Source organism: Halyomorpha halys, unplaced genomic scaffold (assembly GCF_000696795.3).
Source record: "Halyomorpha halys isolate HHAL.00 unplaced genomic scaffold, Hhal_1.1 Scaffold244.1, whole genome shotgun sequence".
In the NCBI taxonomy this organism is placed as follows: Eukaryota; Metazoa; Arthropoda; class Insecta; order Hemiptera; family Pentatomidae; genus Halyomorpha; species Halyomorpha halys.
Genome location: NW_027110917.1, coordinates 606,490 through 632,797, shown reverse-complemented (window position 1 = coordinate 632,797; position 26,308 = coordinate 606,490). Strand labels below are relative to the sequence as shown.

At 35.1% G+C, this 26,308-nt stretch overlaps 1 protein-coding gene across 1 annotated transcript in view; it reads left to right on the top strand.

Moving 5' to 3' along the window:
• LOC106680127 (pickpocket protein 28) overlaps window positions 1–26,308 on the top strand; it is a gene marked incomplete at its 5' end in the record, with an annotated part of 35,700 nt that overhangs the window by 8,519 nt on the left and 873 nt on the right. Inside the window, 9 exons of the mRNA XM_067049003.1 lie at window positions 5,170–5,355; window positions 5,455–5,542; window positions 10,523–10,683; window positions 21,189–21,402; window positions 25,152–25,217; window positions 25,303–25,362; window positions 25,563–25,650; window positions 25,737–25,847; window positions 25,943–26,079. Of these exons, the coding sequence (XP_066905104.1) occupies window positions 5,170–5,355; window positions 5,455–5,542; window positions 10,523–10,683; window positions 21,189–21,402; window positions 25,152–25,217; window positions 25,303–25,362; window positions 25,563–25,650; window positions 25,737–25,847; window positions 25,943–26,079 (1,111 nt within the window). The remainder of the gene's footprint in view (window positions 1–5,169; window positions 5,356–5,454; window positions 5,543–10,522; window positions 10,684–21,188; window positions 21,403–25,151; window positions 25,218–25,302; window positions 25,363–25,562; window positions 25,651–25,736; window positions 25,848–25,942; window positions 26,080–26,308) is intronic.

Sequence of the window (26,308 nt, the reverse complement as noted above, 5' to 3'; positions counted from 1 at the left end):
TATTTTTCTATACTTACTGTGATTGTTATCTTGTTTTGTTTTTAGCCCTGAAGAAGGCTAGAAACTCTAGCCGAAACGTCGGCACATTAAAATAAGTTAGTCATACTTATTTGTGTTTCATTGACCGCACCCCCAACCATCTTCTCCTCATTTATCATCAGTATAGTATATTTTCTATACTTGATGTTTCAGATTTCCGTTTATTCTTGTAAATATGTATATTATCAGAAATTGTACCTTTTCATTTATTGTTTTTAGTTTAATATATATAATATTATATTTGATTTTTATCATTTTTGTTTTCTATTATTTATTATCAGAAGTTTTTGTCATTTTATGTTTTATGATATGACATATGATTTTACTTTATTTGTTCTATTCTAATTTTATATATTCTGTTAATTATTGTTGTTTATTTTTGTATTTTCAAATTCATTATTTTATTATATTTTATGATGTTTTATAATTTCATTTTTATTTTGTATTTCACTCTAATTTTTACGCCTGTATATTATTCTAAAGGAACCAAACCCAGAATAAATAAAGAATATTATTATTATTATTATTACTCTGCAGCTAAATTCTGTAGCTATTGATACTACACTCTTATCAAGTACGAACTACTCAGTTTCAGCAACACAGCACCAAAGGTTAAATTCGTAAAAAAATCACAATTTCTAATTTAATATATAATTAATATAATGGATTTGTTTTAAAATGCAGTGATGGCGGAAACCAGCATTATTATTGTTATTGTTATCCAGAAACTATTTGATAAATATAGTCTTTATCTAATAAATCAATAATCAAACCTAAGAAATAATTCTAAATATAAAGATAAACTAGAAGTTCACACTGTATGTAGATTATAAAAAAATAAATACCTAAATGGTCGGTTGAAGAGTAATAGTGTTATTAAAGATAAACAAATTATGGAATCAAAAATCATTGCATGCGAATGATATTATAGTATATTCTTACCTTACGATTCAATCTTCCATTCTTTATCTACTTCAGATTCATGTTGTGATGAATATTAACTTAAAGGATTCTATGAAGTAAAATATTGAACAGTATAAGTACACAATTAAGAAAGTTTGTCACGTGGTATTGGAAATATATTGCGTAAACCGGATATATTTCCTCCGGCTCAGTCCGCCACATAAAATTCTTTGATGGGCTTGCAGCCCGCCTACAGCAGACAACATCCCTGAATTTAAAGTAAGGATGCTTAAATTTTTATATACTAACTTTTGTATATTTTAATTGTTTTTTGTTTTTTTAAATAAAATCTTATAGGATAGGAAAAACAAATTAACTGAAATTACAACTTTAATTTAAACTATTCAGATAGTAAGAATTGTGACTTTTAGCAGTTATACTTCATCGACTAATCGTATCACCTAGAGGCACCTGTCGACTAGTACAGATAAAAAACCTATTCCCCAGAGTACACAAATCATACCGATTGAGTATGTATAGGATTAATTTGGTAAAAGAAATACCTTCCAAGAGGATAAAGAAGGCAAAAAATAATCATAAAATGTATAGTATTCGTATTTGGCGAACTACTACGTCTGCTATAGGAGTGGGTAGAAAAAATAGCACGTAAAATATAATGTAAATGATAGTGAACAGAAAAAACAGAATCGTACACATAAGATATATATTAACCTCGGAATAACAAAAATGGTTCGGGAACACGATAACATGAGAATTAGAGAAGTTGGAGTGATTAGATTAATGCGGTTAAGGAAAGGAGCGATATTTCATCTCCCTCAATAAGTTAAAAGCCTGGAAAATTGGAAAATGAGAAAACCACCAAAACATTACTCAGAGATTTACCGTACACGATATTACTGAAAAGGTAATTTACACAAAGTAGTTTTCTGGAATTATTTAGAGAAAGTAAACATTTTAGGGAATATTCCGGACCCTACGGATAACCCCCCCCCCCACTCCCCTAGACCTCCTTTTGGTTAGGAAATGATTGGGAAATTTTAAGAATGGGTCTAAAACAGTTATTTTAATTAATTAGTCATATTTTAATGAAGTGGACGTGGGCAATGTACAAATAGTATGCAATGATGAAGTATTGGAAACTGTGGATTTCTATACCTACCTTGGAACCATTTTCAATAAATATGGTAAAATAGACCAAGAAGTGTCCAGTAGGATAAATAAAGCAAATAGTATTTACTACCGGATATGCAATACTATTGTGGGAAAGAGTGAGGTAGGTAAGGATATCAAGCTCCATATCTTTAAAGCATATCCTTCCAAGCATAATATCTTCTAACACTATTATAGGGCTGTGAAAGTTGGATGACCCAAGACAAGCACATGAGCAGGATTGCGGCTGCAAAAATCCGATTTTTCTATTTTTTATAGAAATTACGGATATTTTAAATAAAAGGATACTTATTTCAGATACCCTCAGTAAAATCAGTGATTGAACATTGCAAACTCCGATAGTATGGACAAGTCTGTAGAATGGGGAAAGACAGAGTGCCATCTTTTTCTCAAATAATTAAATAATAATAAAAAGAATTTGACAGATAAAAATTATTCGAATTAAAAACCAATAAAAACAAAATAATAAAGCGATTTATAATTTAATGCTGATTTAAAAAATATATATATTTCTGACATATCTATCTAACCACAAACAATAAAGTATACAAATGTGATCTTTTATAAGAATAAAGAAGATAAAACTTTTTTTTTCATTGTATGGAAAATTTCAATTCAAAAGTTATGAATTTATATTGCGTAACGCACCGTTCAAAATGTTATTTAAAAAAATTGATTCATTATTGACTTTTTTTCTTCTATTATTTATTTAATCAGGAGTTCAAAACGGATGACAAATAATGAATAACGATTGTAAAAATAAAGAATTATTTCAAGTTTATTCGAATAACGGATTATCCGGTCACAGATAAAATTATTATTCAGATAATGAATAAATAATTATTCATCATCAGTCATCCCAATAAATATTTTGGAATTCCCAACTCTGGATTGCAGCATTAAGTGGGATAAAATGTGGCAGAGGTTTGATTTTTGTTCTTATTTTAATATTTCAATACGTATTGAAAAGGAAAAAGAAAAACAATGCCAATTTCTATAAAATCGATAATGGTCCTAATTCACTAATGAGCAAACAGTACTTCCAGAGTGTTATTACTTCGAAAATAAATAATGAAATGGTTATGTTTGAAGTCCGGAAGACCAATAATTCTAAGGTAGTTCTACATTAATACCTCTTGTCCAATGACAACATCACTTTTCATTAAAAGACTTCCTAAGTACTTTTGTTGATTATACTTTACGTTTTAGTATATATCGATTACACATTCTATTTAGTTAATAACTTAGGGGAAAATTTTCAATAATCTTAAGTCAATAAACAAGGCAGCAAACTATAAATAGGTTTGATACCAAAATAGCTTAAGGATGATTCTCAAATATCGGACGACTTTCAGGTCCCAATTAAATAATGAATCAATATCCAGATATTAATTTTAAAACCTCATTTCGAAAAGATAACAATTAACCATAGTAAAATGAAATGTATGAAGATAACAAACTGTCAAAGAGGAGTAATAACAAAAAACTTCATAAAAAAAAACTTAATAAAATACAAATGAAGCCAGGACAACATAATTTCAAATATATTCACATTTTTTCTTTCTGATAGGATTCATGAAGGAATAAGAACAATAGTGGTTGCCAACGTCACGTTCAGAACCCAAAGCCTACCACAGCAGTTCGGAATCCCGGAATGTTTTTAATTCCTCTATTTATGTTATCAGTTAATAGTTTTCTTTGTACTTTCTGAGATGATTTTTTTCTTTTTTATGGGCTGTTTGTAACTGGGGAGTAAGCGACTGCTTCATGACTTCAGCGGCACCGGGTAGATTCCGGCCTGGGGGTTCGACTTTTATTTATTTGGCGGACCCACTAAATGAAAACTTGACTCCTTCACCATTGTTAAAATAGGTTGGTTACCTCTAGATAAAAAAGTACTTTAAGGCGCATTTAATTAGTTTCAATTTGACTTGGTTTAAAAGCTCCTGAGATATTCAAATTTTCTCGAAATGAGCAAAAAGATAATTTTTTTTTTAATATATTGCCAATCCCATTAATTTAGAATAGTTCAATATCTACTTTTTAAGGACATGTACCTATGTTACAGTTCTAACTAATAACGGTTAGCAAAAAATAGCATAATTGCAGACTAAGGTGACAGATGTCCATATGCACAGTCTATTGTGAGGGTATTTTCGGCCTAAATGAAAAAAAAGTCTTCTAGTTGGAAACGTTTTCTGGTCTCGGCTCACGATATATCTGGAAGGCTCTCATATCTTTGTAACCCATGGGCTCCTAGTTGGGACTTACTTATTTACTTAAGACGTCCCTGATTGATAGCTATAATAAACATATAGTTTTCAATACGAGATATAAATACATATTTGTTTAATGGCTGGTGTCGGATTTACATATAGCCGATATTTATTTTTGTTTTATATAAATTCTGGGGTACAGGTATTCTTTCTGAGCACCCCCTTAGATGCGTAAATCACGAGACAATGAAGACGTCAGCGACTATACAGCCACTTGAAATCTATTGTGGCATACAAACAAGAGCCAGGCTGCTCCTACCGCCATGAAAAATATAGGGACTTGGAAGCCAGGCTATTAGTGAGACACACAGCCCTTGTCGAAGAGATAACTAAGATGGGGGAATTCTACGGTCTTTACAATTTTCGGATACGCCAGGGCATCGCTACGACAGCACATCTCAAAGGAAAAGCCAATGTATATATATATACACCTATGAGACTCTCCAAATAGCAGTCCTTATCTTATAATAGTTATTCTTATTAAATAATTACTAACAATAATTTACCATTTATCAATTAACGGCAAATAATGTCTCTAAATTACAGCTCCCTTTTTCACTATTTCAAATAATTTTTTCAGTTTACAATAAACGGCGCCCGTAGAAAAATCCTTGGAGTTGTAAACAGCAAGATCACTCGCTGCTTACAACGTCATGGACTTTAATTTGTTAAAGTACCTATTAAAAATAATTGGTAACATACTTAATAACCATAACCTACTTTACAAAAAGCACAATAATTGCCTAGTTATTTGTTGTAGACTATGGTGGGCTTCAGTACTCACAACGTGTCTTTACTACGCCACTGTCTACGCGACAGCCCTGTGCAAAAGGTGGCTGGACTCACCTATAGAACACACCTCCGTCATCAAGTACGAAAATGTCCTTCATATCCCATTGCCAGCTGTAACATTTTGCAATAATATGAAATCAATTTCAGTTGAAAAGTAAGTTATTTAAATACATACAAACAAAGCTAATTATTAAACATCTTTCTCTTTAACATCTTTTTAATAAACTAACAAAAAACTTCTTCTTTTTCCTAGCTCTGAAACACTCCTCTTCTTCCTTTGTGGGCTTGCAGATACCGTTGAAAACAACGACACCATTTTTGAAATTGAGAAGATGTTAGAAGTCAGTAGCATAATAAAATTAAAAATATGACACTGAATTTTTACAATGTAAGCACGCTTGTAGTTAGGTAACTTGCAGAATAATGAAGGTTTATATCCTAATAATGGTCGATGGAAACTATGCTGTATAAATAAATCTGTCTTTACATTGCCCTTTAAGCCTAACAGACGGTTAGCATTTTGAGGAAATTCTATGTTGACTCAATGAAAATAATATTTACTACAAGGAGGCTTTACAACCAAAGAAAAGATCTACTATATCCGATCCTAAATAAAAAACTAAGAAATGCATCAAAAATGTAACTTATGAACTAATTCCAAAAATTTATTCCCGATACATTACTATTTCTTAGGTAGTTTAACAAAACCTAACTGTGTATAAGGTTGGTTAAGAAAAAAAAAAAAAGTAAATAAGATTGATAATTGTATCTGTTGCGGCCCCCAAAGTAATTCGAGTATTTGAAGATTTGATGAAAGCTTAAGAAATACTAAATTTAATGTTCATTGGTGATACAAGAACTATTATTATTTCGAAGCTTTTGAGAGAGTTCTAAAACGTTATAAGTAAGACATTTTTATACAACAGAATGATTTTTCAGCATAAAAATAATTATTCTAACCTAATTTGACTGTTGCTATAAATGAAGATTGCAATGAATCCTAAACGAAGGCTCTTAAATGTAAAAAAATAATAAATGGTAATTCGGCCAGAAGTATGATGATAAACTCAGTAACTTCAATACACACAATGCCATTATCAAAACCTCTCCAATTTTCCCCACACTTTTAATTTTTCCCATAGCTTTTCCCTAGTGACATGATTGTTGCTTATCTCGTCACCGTCCGCCGCCGTGCCCTTGTAGTCCCGCCGGATTCTACAAAGCCCGAAAAGGACCTCAAACGGCGAAAACCCCGTAACGGTGTGCACCGAATGATTGTATACTGCAATTGCCTTTGGCATTGCCACGTCCGGTTCCAGTCCTTTGTCTATCTGGTACAATTGAAGGTGATCGCTCAGCGTTCCGAGAAGCCGCTCTACGCCTCCTCTACTTTTGGAGTGTTCTGGTGTGTTGGGCTGCCATATCAAATCCAAGTCCTTCATTTCCTTTCGTATCAAAGAGTTGTCAAATTCTCTTCCATCATCCAATGAGATGCGGTCCGGAACTCCGTAGAACTGAAACCACAAGCGGAGAGCTGCCAATACTGCTTCCGAAGACCTGTCTTGCATATCTATCTTCCTTTAGGCGGATGTGTATCGCACTTAGTGCGTAGACAAACCTCGCAGCTTCCTACAATCTCTGATATAGTCTTCCTCATTACCCACCAAAAGAATCTTCTCTTTAACGCTTGCATAGTCTCATGGATTTCCCGTTGATTTGTCTTACCCTGATGATACGCAAACACTAATCATTGTTCGTCTTCCAGAAGGGTTTCCACCATCAGTTTTCAACAGATTAATGTCCTTTCCATTCCAATCCGTTCATCACACCATAGTCGTTTGATCTTCTCCCAAACGGTTTCGTTGCCAACATACAGGTGATGCTTTTCTCCAGGATTCGAAAGATTATCAAACTTTCTTAAGATATGGCCATTCTTCACGCCTGGTTGCGACCAGATCGTCGCTAACTAGATTTAATTGTCATTAATTATTTCCTCTGTATCCCCTGGTCTTTCTTCGGCAAAACTCTCGTTATTCGAAGATTCTTCCCTAACATCTTCCGCTTCATCCTGATCTTCCTCTCTAGGCGTCCATTCCCTCATGACACCAGACGGTTCCCCATTTTCTTATTCCACGGCATTCGTGCTTATGGCTCGAGACAACCAATCGGCCACCACATTTTCTTTTCCCGGTTTATATATAATCTCCTTGTTATATTGCGCTAGAAGCTCCTTCCAGGAAGTTATCCTGGCTGACCATTACTTCAGTTTTCCCACCCACTGGAGTGGTCTGTGGTCAGTATGTACCTTGAACCCTCTACCGAACACATATGGTCTAAAGTGATCGACGGCTATCTACTTTCAGTCTACGTAAGGTGCCTGCTGGCGTACGCCACTGAGCGCTCTCCCCCATCACCCTCCAGAGACAGCACCGCTCCTAGCGCATACTGTGGTAATCGTGAAATGCACATAAAAATCTGGAAAAGCTTGTACTGGCTCTTGATGCAACCTCTCCATGCACCGTCCTCCATAAACGGGGTGACGCTAATCTTCCTGCCTTTCTGAAGTAGGTTGTTGAGTGGAACGAAATACTCCGCCATTTCTGGAACAAACCTCCTGTAATAATTTAGAGTCCCTAACAACCTCAGAATTCCTTTTATGTCACTAGGTACCGCCATTTTCTGAATAGCCGCAACATTGTTCGCGTCTAGTTTAACTCCCTCACTAGAAATCGTGTGACCCAAAAATTTTATTTGTTCCTGCCCCAGCGATGATTTCTCTCCAGATAACTTCAGTCCGAATTTCCTAATTCTTTGGAATACACTGTGTAAATGCTGCACGTGTTCTTCTTCGTTCTTAATGAACACTAGGAGATCGTCCATATAAATCTAACATACAGATACATCAATTCCCCTCAGAAATTCGTCCATCAGGCGCTGTAAGGTTATGGGGGCATTTTAAGACCAAACGGCATCCTTGTAAACTCATATTGAGTTTACAAAGACCCACCTCTCCAAAGTGAATGCTGTCTTATGTTGATCATTAGGGTGCATTTTAATTTGAAGATACCCAGTCTTCAAGTCCAATGCGCTGAATTCCGTCGCCCCGTTTAGCCTGTCCAAAATGTCTTCAAATCTGGGGGTCGGATTTTTCTCATCTATTGTATTTTCATTCAGCTTGCGGTAGTCTATCACAACCCTGTCTTGGTATCTTCGCCTCTCGTGATCTTCTTTTTCACCGCCCACAATGGACTATTGTACGGAGACGTACTGTCAATAATGATTCCCTGTCGTTTTAAAGTTTCGAGTTCTTCCCGAATGTGGTGACGTAGTTCCAGTGGGTATCTCCTCTCCTTTACGTATGTCACCCTGTCCTGCTTCAGTGGGATCTCATGGACAGTCTTCTCGGTCGCCCCGAGGATATCCCCTTCTTTAAAAAAAATATCAGCTTGATTGATTGCCTCAATTCGTGCACCCTCGTTCCTCTGTTGTTGACATTTGTAGGTTTTACCTCCTACCTCAATCCTCCATTTTCCCTTGCTATTCTTAATCCAAGCACCCACCTTCCCTAGCAGTTCCTAGCATCTCCTTCAGTTTCTATCTCTGAGGTCTCAGACATTTCCGTTGCTTCACTCATGGATCCGTTCGTCCTTCGAGATATTCCTCTGCTCTGTAATCTCTGTGCATTGACCTCCATCGGTTCAGGCACATTTGGCTCCCTCTGCAGATTCATATAGGGACACTGTCGACCAATATGTCCCTCTGTCCCACATTCAAAACATCGGGTGCAAGGACATTGTGCTAACAGGTGTCCATATTTACCACACCCATGGCACTTGCGGTCCGCCGAGCATTATTTCAGGGGTTTAGCTTGCCTCCATCTATTTGCTGTGTTACTAGCTCTCTATCTTCAACCATTTCTGTGTTCTCTCCTCCTCCAAGGGTTGGGCATGTTTCCGGGCCGGTGGTGGTCTATCCGGATCCACCGTAGCTCTTTTACTTCCATTCGGGTCTCCATCTCTCTAGCGCTTGTTTCTATGAGATCTTGAGCACATTCCACAAACGAGCGATCGATCTCTCGGCATTCCCTCCTTCGTCCCCAGTTCTTTTGCCAACTGAATCTTCAGTACCATGGATAGGAATTGCATCCGACCCTGTACTTAGATTGTCGCCACCATCTCGTTGAGTTTATCTTGAATTCTGTTACAGCGTGCCAGGAGTTCTGCGGCATACTGTTCACTAGACTGTCTCGGTTTTTTCGTTTCTCAGATCATCATGGATATATCCTCCTCAGGGGACCACCGTCCTCCTTCGGGTCTCTTCAGATTCAGGCAGATGAATCTGATTTGGATACTTCTTTTTACTCGGCAGACTACCGCTGCTTTCAGGGCTTTTGCATCCTCGCTGTCCAGTAGATCCTCCGACATCTTCGCTTCTATTCGCCCTATTAAGCGATCGCCCCCTTTTAAAAAATGATTTAATTCTTCGGTCTCTCCGGTGAATTTTTCTAGGTCCGACACCGCCTTCCTCATGTCCTGGGTGGTTGCCGTACGGACCTTAATCCATTCTACCGTCATGGCATGAAATTGCGCTAAAGAGACTTCTGGTAAAGGCTGAATCTCCTCCGGAGGTGGGTTGCCTGCTGCTAAAGTTTGGTTTACTGCAGCTTGAGGCTGGTTGTTTTGGTTCATATTCCAGGTTCAGAACTGCTCTTCTCACTATTCCGTTACTGGTCATAAGTCAAAGAGAAGAATGAAAGAAGAAAAAAATTCTTTTAGACTGAAAATTACTCCGGTATCTAAAGTTCCCGGGTTTCGGCACCAGTTAGGTATCCGCGAAACCAAAAAAGAGAAGAAGGAATAGGACTGAACTGCACACGCTTGAACTGCTGTAACATTCTGGCTTTATTGGGTTCAATACATCTCTTTATATACAGTCGATCAGCTGATCTCCTTAGTTAGCTGACATTGAAGTAACAGCTGACTAATACTGTAACAATACCGAAATCTATCAGAAGCTGGACAAAGCTTCTGTAGGCCCAAAGAATATTTGTGTGGATCGACAGCGAAATTAATTGCAATATTTACCGGAAATTCTTAATTGAACAACCATTCTCAAGCTATGGGGCAACTGATCTATATGTAGCTTTGAGGAGCGTCGGCTTTAATCAAATCCCTACCATACCACGGGTGTAAGTCGATTCTCGTAGTAACGATAACCCTTTACGAATTCCCTACAGCTTTCTAAAACCAGTATTTACTAAATAAATGATATGATCCTAAGCCCAATAAATTTAATAACCTAATGTTTAATTTATCTTCTAGATGGCTCCACCATTCAACTCCACCTGTAAATTGCACAATCTACAATTGGAGCGCAATTTTTATACAGACTGCGCCAAAATGTTCACCAGAGTGATAACACAGAACGGTGTGTGCTATTCCTTCAACATGATGGACACCAAAGAAATATTTAGAGAAGGGGTGTAAGTACACGCAAATATCTTATTTACGACATATCTTGGATATTTTTTAATCATAAAATTCATTTTGAATTAATTATATTTCTATTTATTTAGACGTATTAATTGCGTTACAACGAGTAAAGCATAGTTGTCCAGCAATTTTATTAATTGCATTCTCTATACCTAGTGTGCAAACCTATTTATTACATATTGTTCACATCTCAAAGCTCTTAAGGATTTTACAGAGGTCAACTAAAGAGTAACAGTTTTCACGTTTAGAGCCATAACTATTCCTAAATAGTAATTAGTAACGATTTGCATTTATTATTTATTAATCCTACTCGTGGACCTGATCTGCTCTTGAACATTGGTGAATAACTGTTGTATTTTTACCGAAAACCCGATGAATTTATATCTCATTTTTTTATGTATGTGATTGTTTGTGATTTTGTTATAGGTTTTTTGTTAACCCCCTACCTTATCATTTTTGAATGAGGTTTAATCCTATACGTAACCAACACTTTCTTATTAGAGCGGGAAGGTTGAGTTTTATTTCCGTGGGATCACTACGACATAATGTCAATCCTTCAAGGCCGTAATCGAACTAATGACGCCACTGACGCTTCACCTCACTCGGTTACAAGAGATCTACCCACTGACTATAGCTGTGCAGTTGTTCGTACAGATACGCATTACCAAAAGTTGGAAAAAGATTTTTATATTCTCAAAACTTCATACTTTATAAACGTTCTCAGATAACGAAACAATAATGTACTCCACTAATTTATAGAACGGATCAAATTATTATTAATATACACTGTCGGATTTAAGTAATCCGGTATTTTCGGTTCTTTTTTAAATTGGTTTAAAGTCGGGGTCCAGGGTCTCACTTTCTGATGCCCCCTTGCCGCGGACACTGGAACCCCAAAGACGCCGACACTGCTATGCTTACTATATTATCTATCGTAGCAAGCAAGGACCTGGCTTACCCTAACCATCACGCCAGAATTGAGAAAATGCTGGACAGCGCCTGGGAGAGAAGCAACCTGTCTCGCGAACACAGGACTAAGCGATTTCATGGTTTTCACTATTTCGCCAACCTGCACCGGGAAGAGGCTAGAAGACGACACTGCGGCGGCGAAGACTTCACCAGATAAGCCATTATTCTATTACCCATGAGACCACCCAATTCACAACCTGTCCCTCCAGGGAATTAATGTTTGAACTTACAGAAATATACATGTTATTAATGAGCAGAAAGGTTTCACAATTTTCAACCTCCTTTGTTCCACACTAATTAAATACAAATTCAAAATACAATCGGCGTACCTGGAGTACGGCACGCGGATGCATACAAAAGTATTGAGAGTACATTTGTTATAAACAGATGCAGTTTGATATCATTGGAGATGCTCTTATTCTTTCAAACAGTTACAACTGGATAAATGCTTCGTTTTCTTTGCGCGATATGTTCTTTACATCCCCATCTAATTCTCCACAGTATGCCTTTCTTTATATTTCCTACGGCTGTACGCATTATTTAGATACTAGACTCTGCATATATTTTGGTTTCATATTCTCTACAATGAACCTTTATGATTTACAAAAAAATAAAAAATAATAATAATACTTTTTCTTCCTTAAACATTGAAGTTTATATTTCGAGATGCTATCCAAAACATGGAATAAAAAAAAAATCCGCACGGCTTTTAAATTAAACAATGTTCTCGTTTATTCAGAGGCTAATGAGACAATTATTGTTTAATGTATTGGCTCCTAAGTCTGCTTAGTCGATGATCCTTAGAAATGGACATTAATATCCGCACTTTTTAATTTTGGTTTTTCTGACACAATAAATAATCAATTTATATTTTTTGCATTTGTACTTATCATGAGATTTACTGAGGTAGCTAACCTTACTAATAATCAATTAAAATTATAAACCATTATATAATTAGAAATTATTATACGAAGGAATTTCTCCTTGTGTTCCGATTTTCGAATGTATGAGTCTTTTCGTAGATCAACAGAAAAACAAACCAAAAACGGATTAAAATAAATGATAAATGATTGTTGTGAATCATAGTATATTAGGAAAGATGATCATGATAAGGCATATCGTTTTTGTAAAGTGTTCATTTGTATTATAGGGTCATTTATTTATTTTTTATTAAGAATAGGATATTCTCTTTTTTTGTTTACCTCATCCAACTACCAGTTAATGCGGTGGAAAGTACTAAAAATTTTGTTGGCCTATATTATGGGTTTCGTGACATAAAAAGTAAAATGAACATCAGATAGATTAGTTCATTAACTAAGTCACACAACTGTAAGGCAGTAACGCTAAATACACGGTATTTTTAATATATTACAGACTTATACTTATATAAACACGGTAGTATCGACCGTATTACCGGCTATCAAGAGCGATGTATTTTGATGAGTGAAGTATCAAAAAGAAAGGGCATTTCATGTAGAAGTATTCGATTCTTAAAATCTACCACGAAATACGGATGCTTCTCAAAGTAAAGGGTATTAGACAGATCCTTCTCTTTTGCCTCAATCCAATTGTGTTCAAAGTATACTTTAATACACCCTTGTCAATACTGGGGTAAGATCAGTTTAAATGAGTTAACACATCTCCACTAAACATAGTGTCTTTTTTCGTTGGACCTTTACCGTTACTACGGCGAACACTGGGCCGAATGGCCAAAAAGCGGGAAAAAAGTCAATATCTCGAGAAGGGATTAACATAGCAGCCGGGGGCTGGTCTCATTCGATTCAGAAAAAAAATACATCAATTTCAACTGTTTTATTGAAATTTTGAAGAAAATTAAAGAACTGATGAGAAAATGAAAGCTTATTAGTTGCATAAAAATTTATGGAATAGTAGTAAGTTGATAAAGTTGTACTCATCGAAACATTTTGCAACGAGTATTTTGAGTGTATATTTAAATTAAATAATGCATACAATTAAAAATTCAAGGAAGCTTAAAAGACTGGAGAATTTTGTAAATAAAACTAGGGATTCAAAGTCAAAGGTTGTTCAAATTGAAAAGACACTTAAGATTTCAAATTTAAGGAAATTAGATTAACAGTTCCTTAGCTGCATCACTAATCCCCAGGTGTTTTTTTCTTTGGTTCGGGTCTCTTGTACGTGATAAAAGGATCCGAAGTCTCCAGTAGCTTGTGGAACACGTCTTCGTTGGTAGATATATGAGACATTTTCAGCGAGTTTCTGATCCTGAAAGTTTTGTAATCCTTATTTCTACATTCTTATGCCTCTTCCGACAATATTCCGACTGGGAGAATGGAATTCTGCACTATTTCAGCACCATGCAACAAAATCTTATGCACCGTGGATGACATGTAGTACCAGGAATACTTTTCAATGGCCATCTCTGCTGTTTCTTTTTTTTCTGTTTCGGTTTGATGCGGTCCATGGTTTAATGGTTTTTAATTTGCTTGGCGGGCTTTCATCCCACATGGCTTGCCAACTAGATGATATTTCATTTTTCATGGGAAGACTTATTTCTTGAGGTGCTTATTTCTTGGTTATTTTTTTTTTGCCTAGTTTTACTGATGTGTGACTTAGTTGACCGTAGAGCCGGAAAAAAAATTGATAATTTTCCTCTCCCTCTTTTACAATTATATATCACTCATTTAGAGTAGTCTATGATTTGGTCAAACTTCCATCATTCTGAGGGTGGGCCTAAATTAATGGGAATACCCTTGAAACAGGGAAAAAATCATGCTGTTCCTAGATCCTGTAGCTTACATAGTGTGAGAATCACAAACTAGATAATCGAAATCAGCGCTATCGAAAATCGAACTTTTTCCGCTCTGGCATCAATAAACAGTGTGAAAATTAATTTTTACAAATTTCACTGATAATTTTACCGAATAGCCACAAATAGCGTAAATAAATTGTTTAGGTATATATTTATTTATTGTAATCTGTTCATTTGTAGTTATGAGACAATTCAGCGAATGGCTCAACCGACTTATATATTTGATGATTATGAGAGATAATTGACCGTGGATGATAAATGAGGAGAAGATGGTTGGGGGTGCGGTCAATGAAAAACACAAATAAGTATGATTAACTTATTTTAATGTGCCGACGTTTGATTTGATGATACACTAATATATATTTGATGGTTCAAATTATTAAACTATATACTATGAATATTTTGAAACAAGTCCAGTTCAATACCTTTCAATTGTATCAAATGTTTTAGTCTGACCGTCTGTGCTTACATAACAATGTATTGAGGTAATGACTTAATCAATTCATAGACTTAATTGCTTAAATTGTACAGCCGTTTTTCAATTTCAGTCGCTTTTTAAATATTGCTTGATTAAACTATCTTAAATTAATTAAATTATAAATTAGTAATTAGTAATTAAACTATCTTAAATAATTAAAGTATTTAACTATCTACTTTTCCCGTTTTAAGCAAATATTTCAAAAGTGATATAGGACCGATGTTCCCCGGGGTCTTAGCGGGGCGGTTCCGGAGGGAAGGATTGCCTTTTTTTGTGTTATGATCTCCTCTTGTGAGATTGTGACATGTCGTACATCGTCCAACCTACTCGCTATAATTCTAAGAATGTCTTAGGATCATAATTTTGCAAAACTACAATAATAAATATGTTGATTATGTCGGTTTGTTATTATTATTAATTTGGCTCCACCACTCGATGTCGAGTCCAGGCCTCCTGCATTAGCCTCCACCAATCATAACGATCTTGTGCGACCGCCATCCAGTTCCTCACTCCCATCTTGGTCCTGGCATCACCATTCACACCATCACTCCATCGAAGGCGTGGTCTTCCTCTGCGTCTTGCTCCATGTAGTACCTCGGTCACCATTTTCCTTGGCAGATCATTCTCAGCCATCCGAGCAACAGGCCCTGCCCACCTTTATCTACTGAGCCTCACAAACTGGACAACATCTGGTTCCTTATATAAAACTTTGAGCTCCTGGATTCTCGACGTCTCCATATCTGGTCAACCTTGACAGCTACAAATATTTTATGGAGAATCTTCCTCTCCAAGAACATTAAGTTGTGCTCACCAGCCTTACAGGAGATAGTCCACGTTTCCGAGCCATAAAGAAGAAGTGGCCGAATAATTGTTTTATATAAATAAATCTTAGTGTCCTTAGACAAGGCACGGCTCCTGAAATAGGGACTGAGGCCATAATAACAGCGGTTGGCACATAAGCCGGGCCTGGGGATTTCCTCTATGGCCATGTATCTGGTCTTTTCTGCATTCACTTCAAGCAACATTTGTCTTGCGGCTGCAGCTAATTTCATAAATCCATCAGAGACAGCTTGGAAAGAGCGTCCAGCAATATCAATGTCATCAGCGTAAGCAAGAAGCTGCATTGTTCTGCTGAATATAGTCCCGCCCACTTAAATTCCAGATTCTCTAATGGCCTTTTCAAGAGCTAAATCAAAGAGGAGGCAGGCCAATGCATCCCTCTGCCTAAGTCCTTTTCCTGAGACAAATTCATCAGATCTTTCTCCCCAAATCTGCACCATGCAACTCACCTCTCTCATGGTTAGTTCAACCATTCGAATCAACTTCTCAGGTATGTTGAATTCTCTCATTACCTTGTACAACTGTCCCCTATGAATGTTGTCATATGCAGCTTTGAAGTCAACAAATAGGTGGGCGTTTTAATCCCGTATTCGCGTCCTTTCTCAATCATGATGCGTAAGCAGAATATTTGGTCAGTTGTGGGTCGTCCTTTCCGAAAACCACACTGATACGGACCTAAGCTCTTTTCTGCAAAGGGGAGTAGACGCTGAAAGAGGATGTTGGATACCAATTTATATACACAAGAGAGTAAGGATATACCTCTATAATTGTCAGAGACCATTCGATTACCCTTTTTATGGATTGGACAGATTATGGACTTATTCCAAGCTTCTGGCAATACTTCATCTGTCCAAATCTGAATGACAATGTTCTGAAGTATTTTCACCAGCTCGCTTCCTCCAAATTTAAGTAGTTCTGCGGGCAATTCGTCATTATTTTTAAGCTTGGTTAGTGATCCAAAATCTCCTCTTCATAGGGTTACCTTCATGGAGATTCTCCTTATCATCATCATCCTCTAGGAGATCTTTGTTGAGGAGTTTGGAGAAATGTCTCTTCCACTCTGCGAGTATATCCAGCATGTTTGTAAACAGCTTTCCGTCCTCATTCAGGCAGTAAGTGGATTTGGCTTCAAAAGGTTTTCTATTCCTATTGACTGCTTTGAAGATCTCTCTATACTGTTTATGTCCCCTAAGGAGTTCAGTCTTTTCCAATTCCCTTTCCTCCCACTGTCTTTTCTTATACTGGTAGACATGTTTTTCCATTCGCCGTTTTTGCCTGTACACTTCAACATTTCTCCTCGTATCTCGCTGAATCATGGTTAGGGTGTGCTTCATTCTTCGTGCTTGTTCCCTTCCCACATTCCTCGTCGAACCACGGGGACGTCAAGTCCTTCTCTGGTGGTCCAAGCACTTTAGTCGGTTTGTATGTAATGTATTTTTGAGCTAAGGGTAGAGCTGATTTCCAATTTTCAATTCTCAAATTATTCAGTTCTGCGAGTTCTCACATAAAATTCGTAGCCTGCCTAAAACATCTCTTCATGTACGGCCTAGCTATGAGGTCTCAGTGAGTACAATTCAGAATTGATATAACTTAACAGGGAGCTAAAGTGTAAAAGTGAAATGATATTTTCAAGTGAGACAATTACTCATTAAGTAAACTGTTACTTTTTTTATTTACTATTTTTTTATTTTAAGGCAACCACTTATGGGTCATTATTTCCATAATTTTCGAAATTTTTATTAGTAATTATTGTTTTAATTTCCGAATTGAAATGTATAATAGCGATTGAAAAATAGGAATTTAAAATTTTATTAAAGTTTAAGGTAAAGTTTTGAGTGATTAAGAAATTCATAAGGCTTATCCACAATTTGTTAGTCATCGTGCAAAATTGAATGGAGGTCTGCTGGTAATTCATTCAAAGGTTCGAGTTAAAGATGCTCGGTATTCAGTTAAAATGTGTTAACGGTAAGTCGCCTTCCGCTAGTCTGGCATACAGGTGGAGAATCGCGGGCCATAAGATAATCGTGGGTCAGGCACGTACGACGTATTCGAAGGAGCCTCCTCTCTGCGCACATTTCTAGTATATGATATCCAAGGGGAGACGTCACTTCTGATTTCCCTTAATTTATTATCAGTAAAATTTGCCCACATTTGTTGCCATTCCAATTTAATTCTCTGCTTAATGAGGGCAGCGAAGTCATCGACAGGCACTCTGCGATATGGAATTCAAGCAAAGATCCAGAACCACCTTTGCTGCCTGATCAGGCCGTTCGGTAAACTGTTACTTAAAGATAGTCATTACAAAGTCTGGAGTTTACCCATTTTTTTTTTTTTTTTTATAAGACTTTTTTGATAATAGTATAATATGTAATTTTGATAATCATATTGGTATACGAATGAGCATAATATGTTTCCAATGAATTAATGAGAAGAAATACATCTCATGTGAGAGTTCACACAGAGATAAACTAGTATTTCATAAATTCTTGAATCTATATCATGAACATACCCAGTAGTGAAAAAAAATTATTAATGTAATAAAATTTAATTTTTTTTTATAATAGAAATTATAGTAACTAATACAGCACTGCAACAATTGTATATAATTTTTATGTCACAACCTCAACAACCATAACTTGCCCCTCCCTAGTTTTGATCTTGGGTACGTCCTTGATTCATATTACGAGCATCTGCTATGTCTATCTTCAAGAGGTTTCTTCACGTAATGGATACACCAGTGATGGTCTCAATCGCAACTACTATATCAATTCATAAGATAAAATAAGCCAATAATTCAACATAAATTGAAAAATATTAGAATTGTGATATAAGAGAATCATATATATTATTTCTGTTGGACCTATCTCTTTTTTAAGATAACCGAACCAATTGACAAAAGAAATTAACGCTTGAAGAAGTTTGTCGGGGGGTGCGGTCAGAAAAGAACAACATAAATAACCAAAACCCTATTTATTTATTTATTTTTTTGTTTATTTTGACACCCCCCGACAAACTTCTTCAAGCATTAATCTACGGTCAACTATCTACACCTCAAAAGAAATTAACTTTTGAATATACACATAGATTGCGGAATCGCCTCTCATACCATAGTAGACATTACTATTACTATTTAATGAATAAAAAGACCGATTGATATAAGAACTTTTACAGCACATGTCCCGAGAATCAATATCGATAGTAGATGATATTACTTAAATTAATATTGATATTAGATTTCTGATTTCGGAATAACGATATTTATTTTTTGCTATTATCATTTATACATTTTCAAAAGAATTCCATTTTATTACTTTTATCCAAATTTATTAGAAATTCCATTGCATATTACAATGGTGAGCTTATAAGCAAATTCTAGTAGTCCATATTCTTATATTCAAATACCTGAGAACTTAAATGTGACAATTTTTAACTCCAAAAAATAGTTAAATAATAATAGTTCAGTAATAATGAAAAGAAAATATTAAAACATTTTTTCCCCAAAAATCACATCGGGTAGAAACCTTGGCAATAAATAAATAGCAATAATAATAAATGACTATTTTTGTTGTTGACCGAATTTTGTTGTTGATCTGAACATCTCGTATCTCCCTTTAGAAAAAACGGAGATATAAAAACTCCTATAACTAATAAATAAATTAGTTCATTACAGACTACCCGTCGATAATAAATATGGTTGATACTAATAACAAATATTGTAATTTAAGTGAAATAAAAAACAGAGCAGATAGTAAAGCTTCCCCATCAGCAGACTCCATGTCTCATTAGGTGATAATTTTAGGTTCGAATTTCTGAATTAAGGTAAAGATAAGATAATCACTGTGTCGGATTTACATAATCCGAAATTTGCGACTATTTTTCTAATTTGTATAAAATCGGGGTAGGAGTCTCATTTCCCGATGCCCCCTTAACACCAGGAGGGCCCGAAGACGCCGCGACTGCAACGCCGCCCCAGCCTATGCACCATGCAAGCTAGGACCTGGCCTGCCCCTACCATCACGCCAGAGTCCAAGACATGCTGGCCAGCCACCGATCGAGAAACACGTCTTCTCCTGACACCAGGCGAAGATACATGGTTTCACCATTTCACCTGGACGAGGGGGGCGAAGAAGACGTGACCGCGGCGGCGACGTTGGAAATAAATAATTAAAGCTAACACATTAACCCTAATTGTCCCTCCAGGGATTAACATTTCAATTTAAGCGAAATATTTGCATGTGTTTGGACAAGCAGGTCTCACAATTTTCAACCCCTCTTTGTTCCACACTAATTATATACGATTTAAAAATCAGGGGTACCTGAAGTACGGCACGAACAGGCCCCGATGAAAACACACTGATTTAGAGAATATTTAAAAAATATACAAATATCAGAAGAAGTAATATAATCACAAGTAAATATAAATAAACCAATAATTAGTAATATTTAATCCAATATCGATATAAGTATCTATACAAAATTGATATTAGTATTAGTTTTAATATCGGGTTTTAATATATTAGTATTGATTTTTTCTTTTAATTTTGAGGAAGGGTCATTCGCTAGTGGTACCCTGTTTGGAAACCACATCTTATTAATTAATAATTAATCAGAAGAAATTAATCGTTTACTATTATGTTAACATTATTGATGATCCTCATCAGGACAAATATTATTTGTCTAAATAGATGTTTGGTCTATTTTTATTATTGCTCTTTTGAGATTATATAAAAACCAAAGTTTTACTAAGTAACACTTTCCAAAACAATTTTCCTTAAAACAGGCTATTATGATTAGAAGCTTTTGCTAATTTCAAGAACCTAATTTTCAGAATAATAGATTAGTTAATGTTGTAGTCAGTTCAAGTACAGTTTCAATTTCGCTAATGTCGAATTTTATATTGCAATGTGATGGAAAGTTGCAGGCTACTATTCCACTAATTATAGATTCTTCAACTCACCTTTAATACCTTTAATAAACCTAGTTTCAGCAAACATTTTTCACCTTAAAATTTGTGATTTTATTTTTTTTTAACCTCGGACACACACTGTGTTAATTAAAACTACTATGAGGCAGTGAAGGCCAAGCTGTAGTTAGAGACGGGGTTCCACGTACTAACGCTGTTTCAGCGAGTCCACTGGTCAGAAAAGCGTTGAGAAGAGCGGTTAAATTCCAGATATCAATAAAAACACACTGTGTTTGTAGCGTTGGTAAGCAATACACATTCTTCCATAAAGAATACTACTATCGAAACTCACATTGTTAAAACAGCAAGGCAAGATGAAGGTCAATAGGTGTAGAACAGCACTCTAAACCTTCCTCAAATGTAACAACACACCTATTATAAATCTCATGTAACATAATATATAAATATTTAGATAAATTATTATTCTTTCACATACAAATTCTATCTTCAACAGGATAAGTAACTACCAATCTCACAGCCGGAGGTCAGACTGGGACCCGGACACAGGGTACAAAGAAGACGCACCGCTGATGGACAGCACTGGGTCGCGAGATCCCTTCAACGATGGTCCGTATCCCAAGAGAAGCAATGGGAACCCGGTAATAAATATATCCTTTGGGTCCTTGTTCAACGGATCCTATTGTCGAAACGGCGGTCCTGGATTTCAGGTAATTATAAGTTAGATGAGGATCTTTTATTAATTATAATGATGATTTAGGACCATCGCACACGAGGCGAGGTGAAATGGAAGCCAGAAAAACTCGAATGAGTCCCACCATACAGTTAGAGTCCCACTAGCTTCGATTTCTTGTTTCGTGAGTGAAGGGGCTAAAAAGTCAGATTTTTAAACGATTAAATAAGTGTACTTTCAATTAATAAGTGCGAGTTTATTGCATTCCAAAAATTTTAATTAAATATTACAAACTCTGAAGTATTGTATTAAAACTGGATGATTAAAATAAACCTCATTAAGTCATTTTCACCCTTTCCTGTATACCTATGACTTCCTGTTCTATAATTATTATTTGAATTTTTCATATTTAACGGACTCTTTATCGAAGATATGGTGGTGACGACTTTCAACCTTTTATCCTGATAAAACCTGGATCCTGATCCTGAAGACTAAAACGATAAAAAAACATGTCATCGTTCCGGACTGCTTAAAATATTTACAAGACAAAGTCCTATTATTTACCAAAGGTGCATGTATTACTTGTATATATCATATGTATTTGAACTCAAGGGGTTGAACTTCGGGGCTAAACTAATGTATCAGCTTCCCCTGATATCCAATTATTACCTTTGTAAATTACTCAGTGCTTTTTGCTGTCAAAAAATGGGGCAATAAATAACGGGCTAAATCCCTAATGTGTGACTGATTTGTTGCTGTAATGATGCCATAATAAACTTCATAACTACTCGAGTTTATTTATTACTAAACCTTCTTTCCAATTCGATTCTCAAAAAATTGAAGGGTTAGAAAAAGATACCACTTATAGACATCTTAACTCAAAACCGTCGTTAGCATGTTATCAAAGGGCTGTTTATTTATAACTTAAGCACTTTACTTTCCTTTATAAAAACAGTTTTAAATCTCTGTAAATTAATATCATTTACTAAGATCAACTTGGATCACAAAAATTATAAATTAAAAAACTATTTTAAAAAAACTGTAATACAAATAAATAATAAGAAAACCTTACGGCTCGAAGGGTTAAAATAGTCTTTCAAACAATAAAAAATAATATGTTTTTATGTACGAAATACTCGACCCTCTAAGAATTATTCAAAATAATGTTAATCCTCTTTAGGAAACTCTTTTGAGCAAAATGAAAAAGAGGTAACGGCCATTTCTCAGAATGTTGCAGGGTTCTTCTGCTGCGACCAAGAGTCCTCGATTGAGCTAAATGAGTATTTGTCAATATAGAATTACATGTATCAATGACTAACTCCATATTACAAGAGCCTGGTAGAAAAAAAATTCAGCTTTTTCACCCCAATTTTTTATTACTTTAATTAAAACTACGCACAATTACAAGTCAAAATAGATGAATCAGCCAAGTATAGTTAGGGTGATACAAAATGGTGGCTGCTTCAAAATGGAAAAAAAAAAATCTAATTTTTCATTTAGAGCTCTTTGAAACAACCAGCAACAATAGAAAACCTAACAGAACATCATTTAAAGTAGAGTAAATTTTCTAAAATATGAGCCCTTGTCCAGCTATTCATGTTCAATAGTTCCAGAGATATATTTTTTAAAAAGTAACATTTCATTAAATATATACTGAAAAATCAGTAGTTAGTAAATTCATTGTGGGAAATCTTTATCTCAGGAACCATGAGACGTAAAGATGTATATCAGCACTCAAATTAAATCGAGTTGATGTCTCCCAGTAATCAAATTAAAGATTCTTTAATGTACTATAAAGTAGTTTATTACGTTTATCTTCATTGGAATAATAGTTTTCATGATATTTGCTAAAATAAATTGATTTATAGTTGTTCGGACAATAAGTTTCATTTATGAAAAACGTAATTTCAGAAACCATTAGACGTACAGATGTGTATTAGCACTCAAATTAAAGCTAGTTAAATTTACTATAAGTAGTAGTTTTATGGATATTTTCAAAAATAAATTCACAAAATGTTGATTTCTGGTTGTTTGGACCAAATATTTTATTTGTGAAAAACTATATACACATCCGACACCATTGGACTTAATGATGTATGCCGGTAATCAAATTAAAGATTCTTTAATGTACTATAAAGTAGTTTAAAAGGTTTATGATCGAAGGGGTAGTAATATTTAAGATATCTGCATATGAAATTTTGTCCGTTGATTATGACTTGAATTTTGACGATTAGAAATCAATGTATTTTAGCAAATGCATGAAAACTACTACTCCTACGAAGACAAGCGTTATAAACTAGCTTTAAAGCTCTACCATAAAATTTAATCAAATCTTACCTCAGGTCCACCCTTTTTTTTCCGTTTTTTTCTTTCTTTTTTTTTTTTTTTTTTTTTTTTTTTTTTTTGTTTTTCTTTTTCTGTTCAACACACTGATTAATATTATTACCAAGACCGACTAGGGTCTTGTTTTTATGGCTGCCAGGTCATTGTGGGATACAGGGAAAGAAAAGGCAGACTAGCTATAAATACAGGTCAAGTCGTAGCATCATCTACATGAAAATCAAAGAAAATTGATGGCAAGACAAATGGTTCATCACCAGAGACAACACTTTAGGAATGATCCAGCATACGTTGGAACGTCCGGCCGGAAACATGAATCTGCTACCCGTCTTCGGATAGCCCATACGCGACTCACCCACTGTCATCTCATGAAGGTGGGAGGATGCACCAATTTATCGCTGCTGCTGAAGCGATCTCGCTGTTGGGCACATTCTTACTGGGTTGCTCGGGAGTCACACCGATTCTCTTCATGTGTACAGGAAATGATCAGAGAAGACCCCACCACAGTAATTTGCTCACTACGTCAGTTCTAGTTGTAATTTTGTGAGGTGTAAATTGTAATTGTAAATTTCTCACTTTGTAATTTGTACTTCAACTGTATGAACATAACAATTGTAATCTAATTTGTAAATCCAGTGTAAATGGCCCGAGTGGTCGAAACACTTAAATAAATTTTTAAAAAAACTAGCTTTAATTTAATGCTAATGGACGTCTGTACGTCTCATGGTTCCTGAGAAAAAGATTTATCCCACAATAAATTTACTAACTACTTATTTTTCAGTACATTTTTTATGAACTGTTGCTTAAAGTTTTAGTCTCTAAAACTACTGAACATAATAGACAGCTCTTTTAGTACTTATGTTTTATTATATTTACTCTACTTTAAATGATATTCTATTAGGTTTTCTAGTGCTGTAAGTAGTTTTAACGACATGGAGTTATAAAAAATTAATTTTTTTAACGTTTTGAGACTGCCACCATTTATTATTCTCTCTAACAATACTTGGCAGACCCATCTATTTTGTTTATTAATTACACATAGTGTTCAATATAGTAATTAAACATTGGGGTGAAATAATTGTCTTTTTTCTCCTCATGGGCTCTTGTATTACCTACATTTATATACTATTTACTGAATGTCAGTATTTAGGTTGAGAGGATTCGTATTATAAGTATTAAATAAAAAAAAAAAAAAAAAAGTGACGAAAAACAGTATATCTCGAAAAGATCACTTTCTTTCTTCATAATATTTCTGTTAGAAACAAGGATTAAACAACCATAGTTCTTGAATGGTAGCTTCGCTACTGTTGTTCCTAGCTGTTTAGCTCATCCGATATAATAACCATCCATTGACATTATAATACTACTACGCACCTATTAGATTTAAAATAATGTAATTAGGGAAACAAAACAAGATTTCAATTTTTTATTTATATTTGCATCTAGGTGGCGGTTCACAGCCCACATGAAATGCCGGTAATTGGCCATAGGACAGCAGGTTGGGTTTTAGTGGTACGATATGCTTAACTTGATCAACGATACAGAGCAAAATGAAAGTAGACAAATTATCTCTAAAGATCTTTCAATATGTTTTCAGAATGATGTCAATAACCTACCGAAGGAAAGAAGCTATTCAAACCTTCGGTTCGACTATGAGGTAAATATAAGTCATACGATATTAAAATATATTTGAATAAAAAATATATTTGTCTTTCACTGCAATTATTAGAGCCACAGATGCAAATAAATATTGCATATACTCAAGGGTTCTATTACCTAAATATATGTATATATTTTATTTATATATAGATATATATACATAAATATGTACAAGAAAAGTATGTTTTTTTTTCGAAGTACGTGATAGAGCTTGATCCAGAACGCACATGGGCAAGCGACAGCTTACGTATTTTCCAGCCACACCAAAGAAAATGTTATTTCAATGGTAATTTTTTATAAATAAATAATATAATTTAAAAATCAGATTGTTGTCATTTTTAAATACATATCATTTATTGAATATTATTTCAGGTGAAAAGACCCTTACTTTTTTCAAGTATTACACAAGAATTAACTGTGAGAACGAATGCCTGATCAATCGAACAATTGTAAATTGCAAATGCTTCGACTTTTACATGCCACGTAAATATAGAATTGCATGTCAAGTTTAAATTTAAAATATCTTATTTTCAAAATACTATAACAATTTAATCCAAGTTAGTTGTTATCCGTTTCAGATTTTGAGTCATCCAGAATATGCCATAAGCAGGCTGATGTCGAATGTCTGTTTGAAACGATGGGTAACGTAATTTGTGGCATACATAAAATTCCTCAGATATATTATATTGGATCAGAGAGGGCCGTTCGTAGTCGAGTGAGTGCAAGTGAGATAGTAATTGGCTCGTGCCTGAAGCGGTGCCGGTTCGAATCCGACGAGGGATGTCTACTTTCATTTCTGTGGGAGTCGCATGAAATGATAACTTGACCCCCACAATGGTTAGAATAGGATGGTGACCAGAAATAACCGCCTCCTCCAATTTCAGAAATGACCAGAAAGGGAGTCATAAAAAAAAAAACTTTATTAAACATCTGCAAGCGTGTGA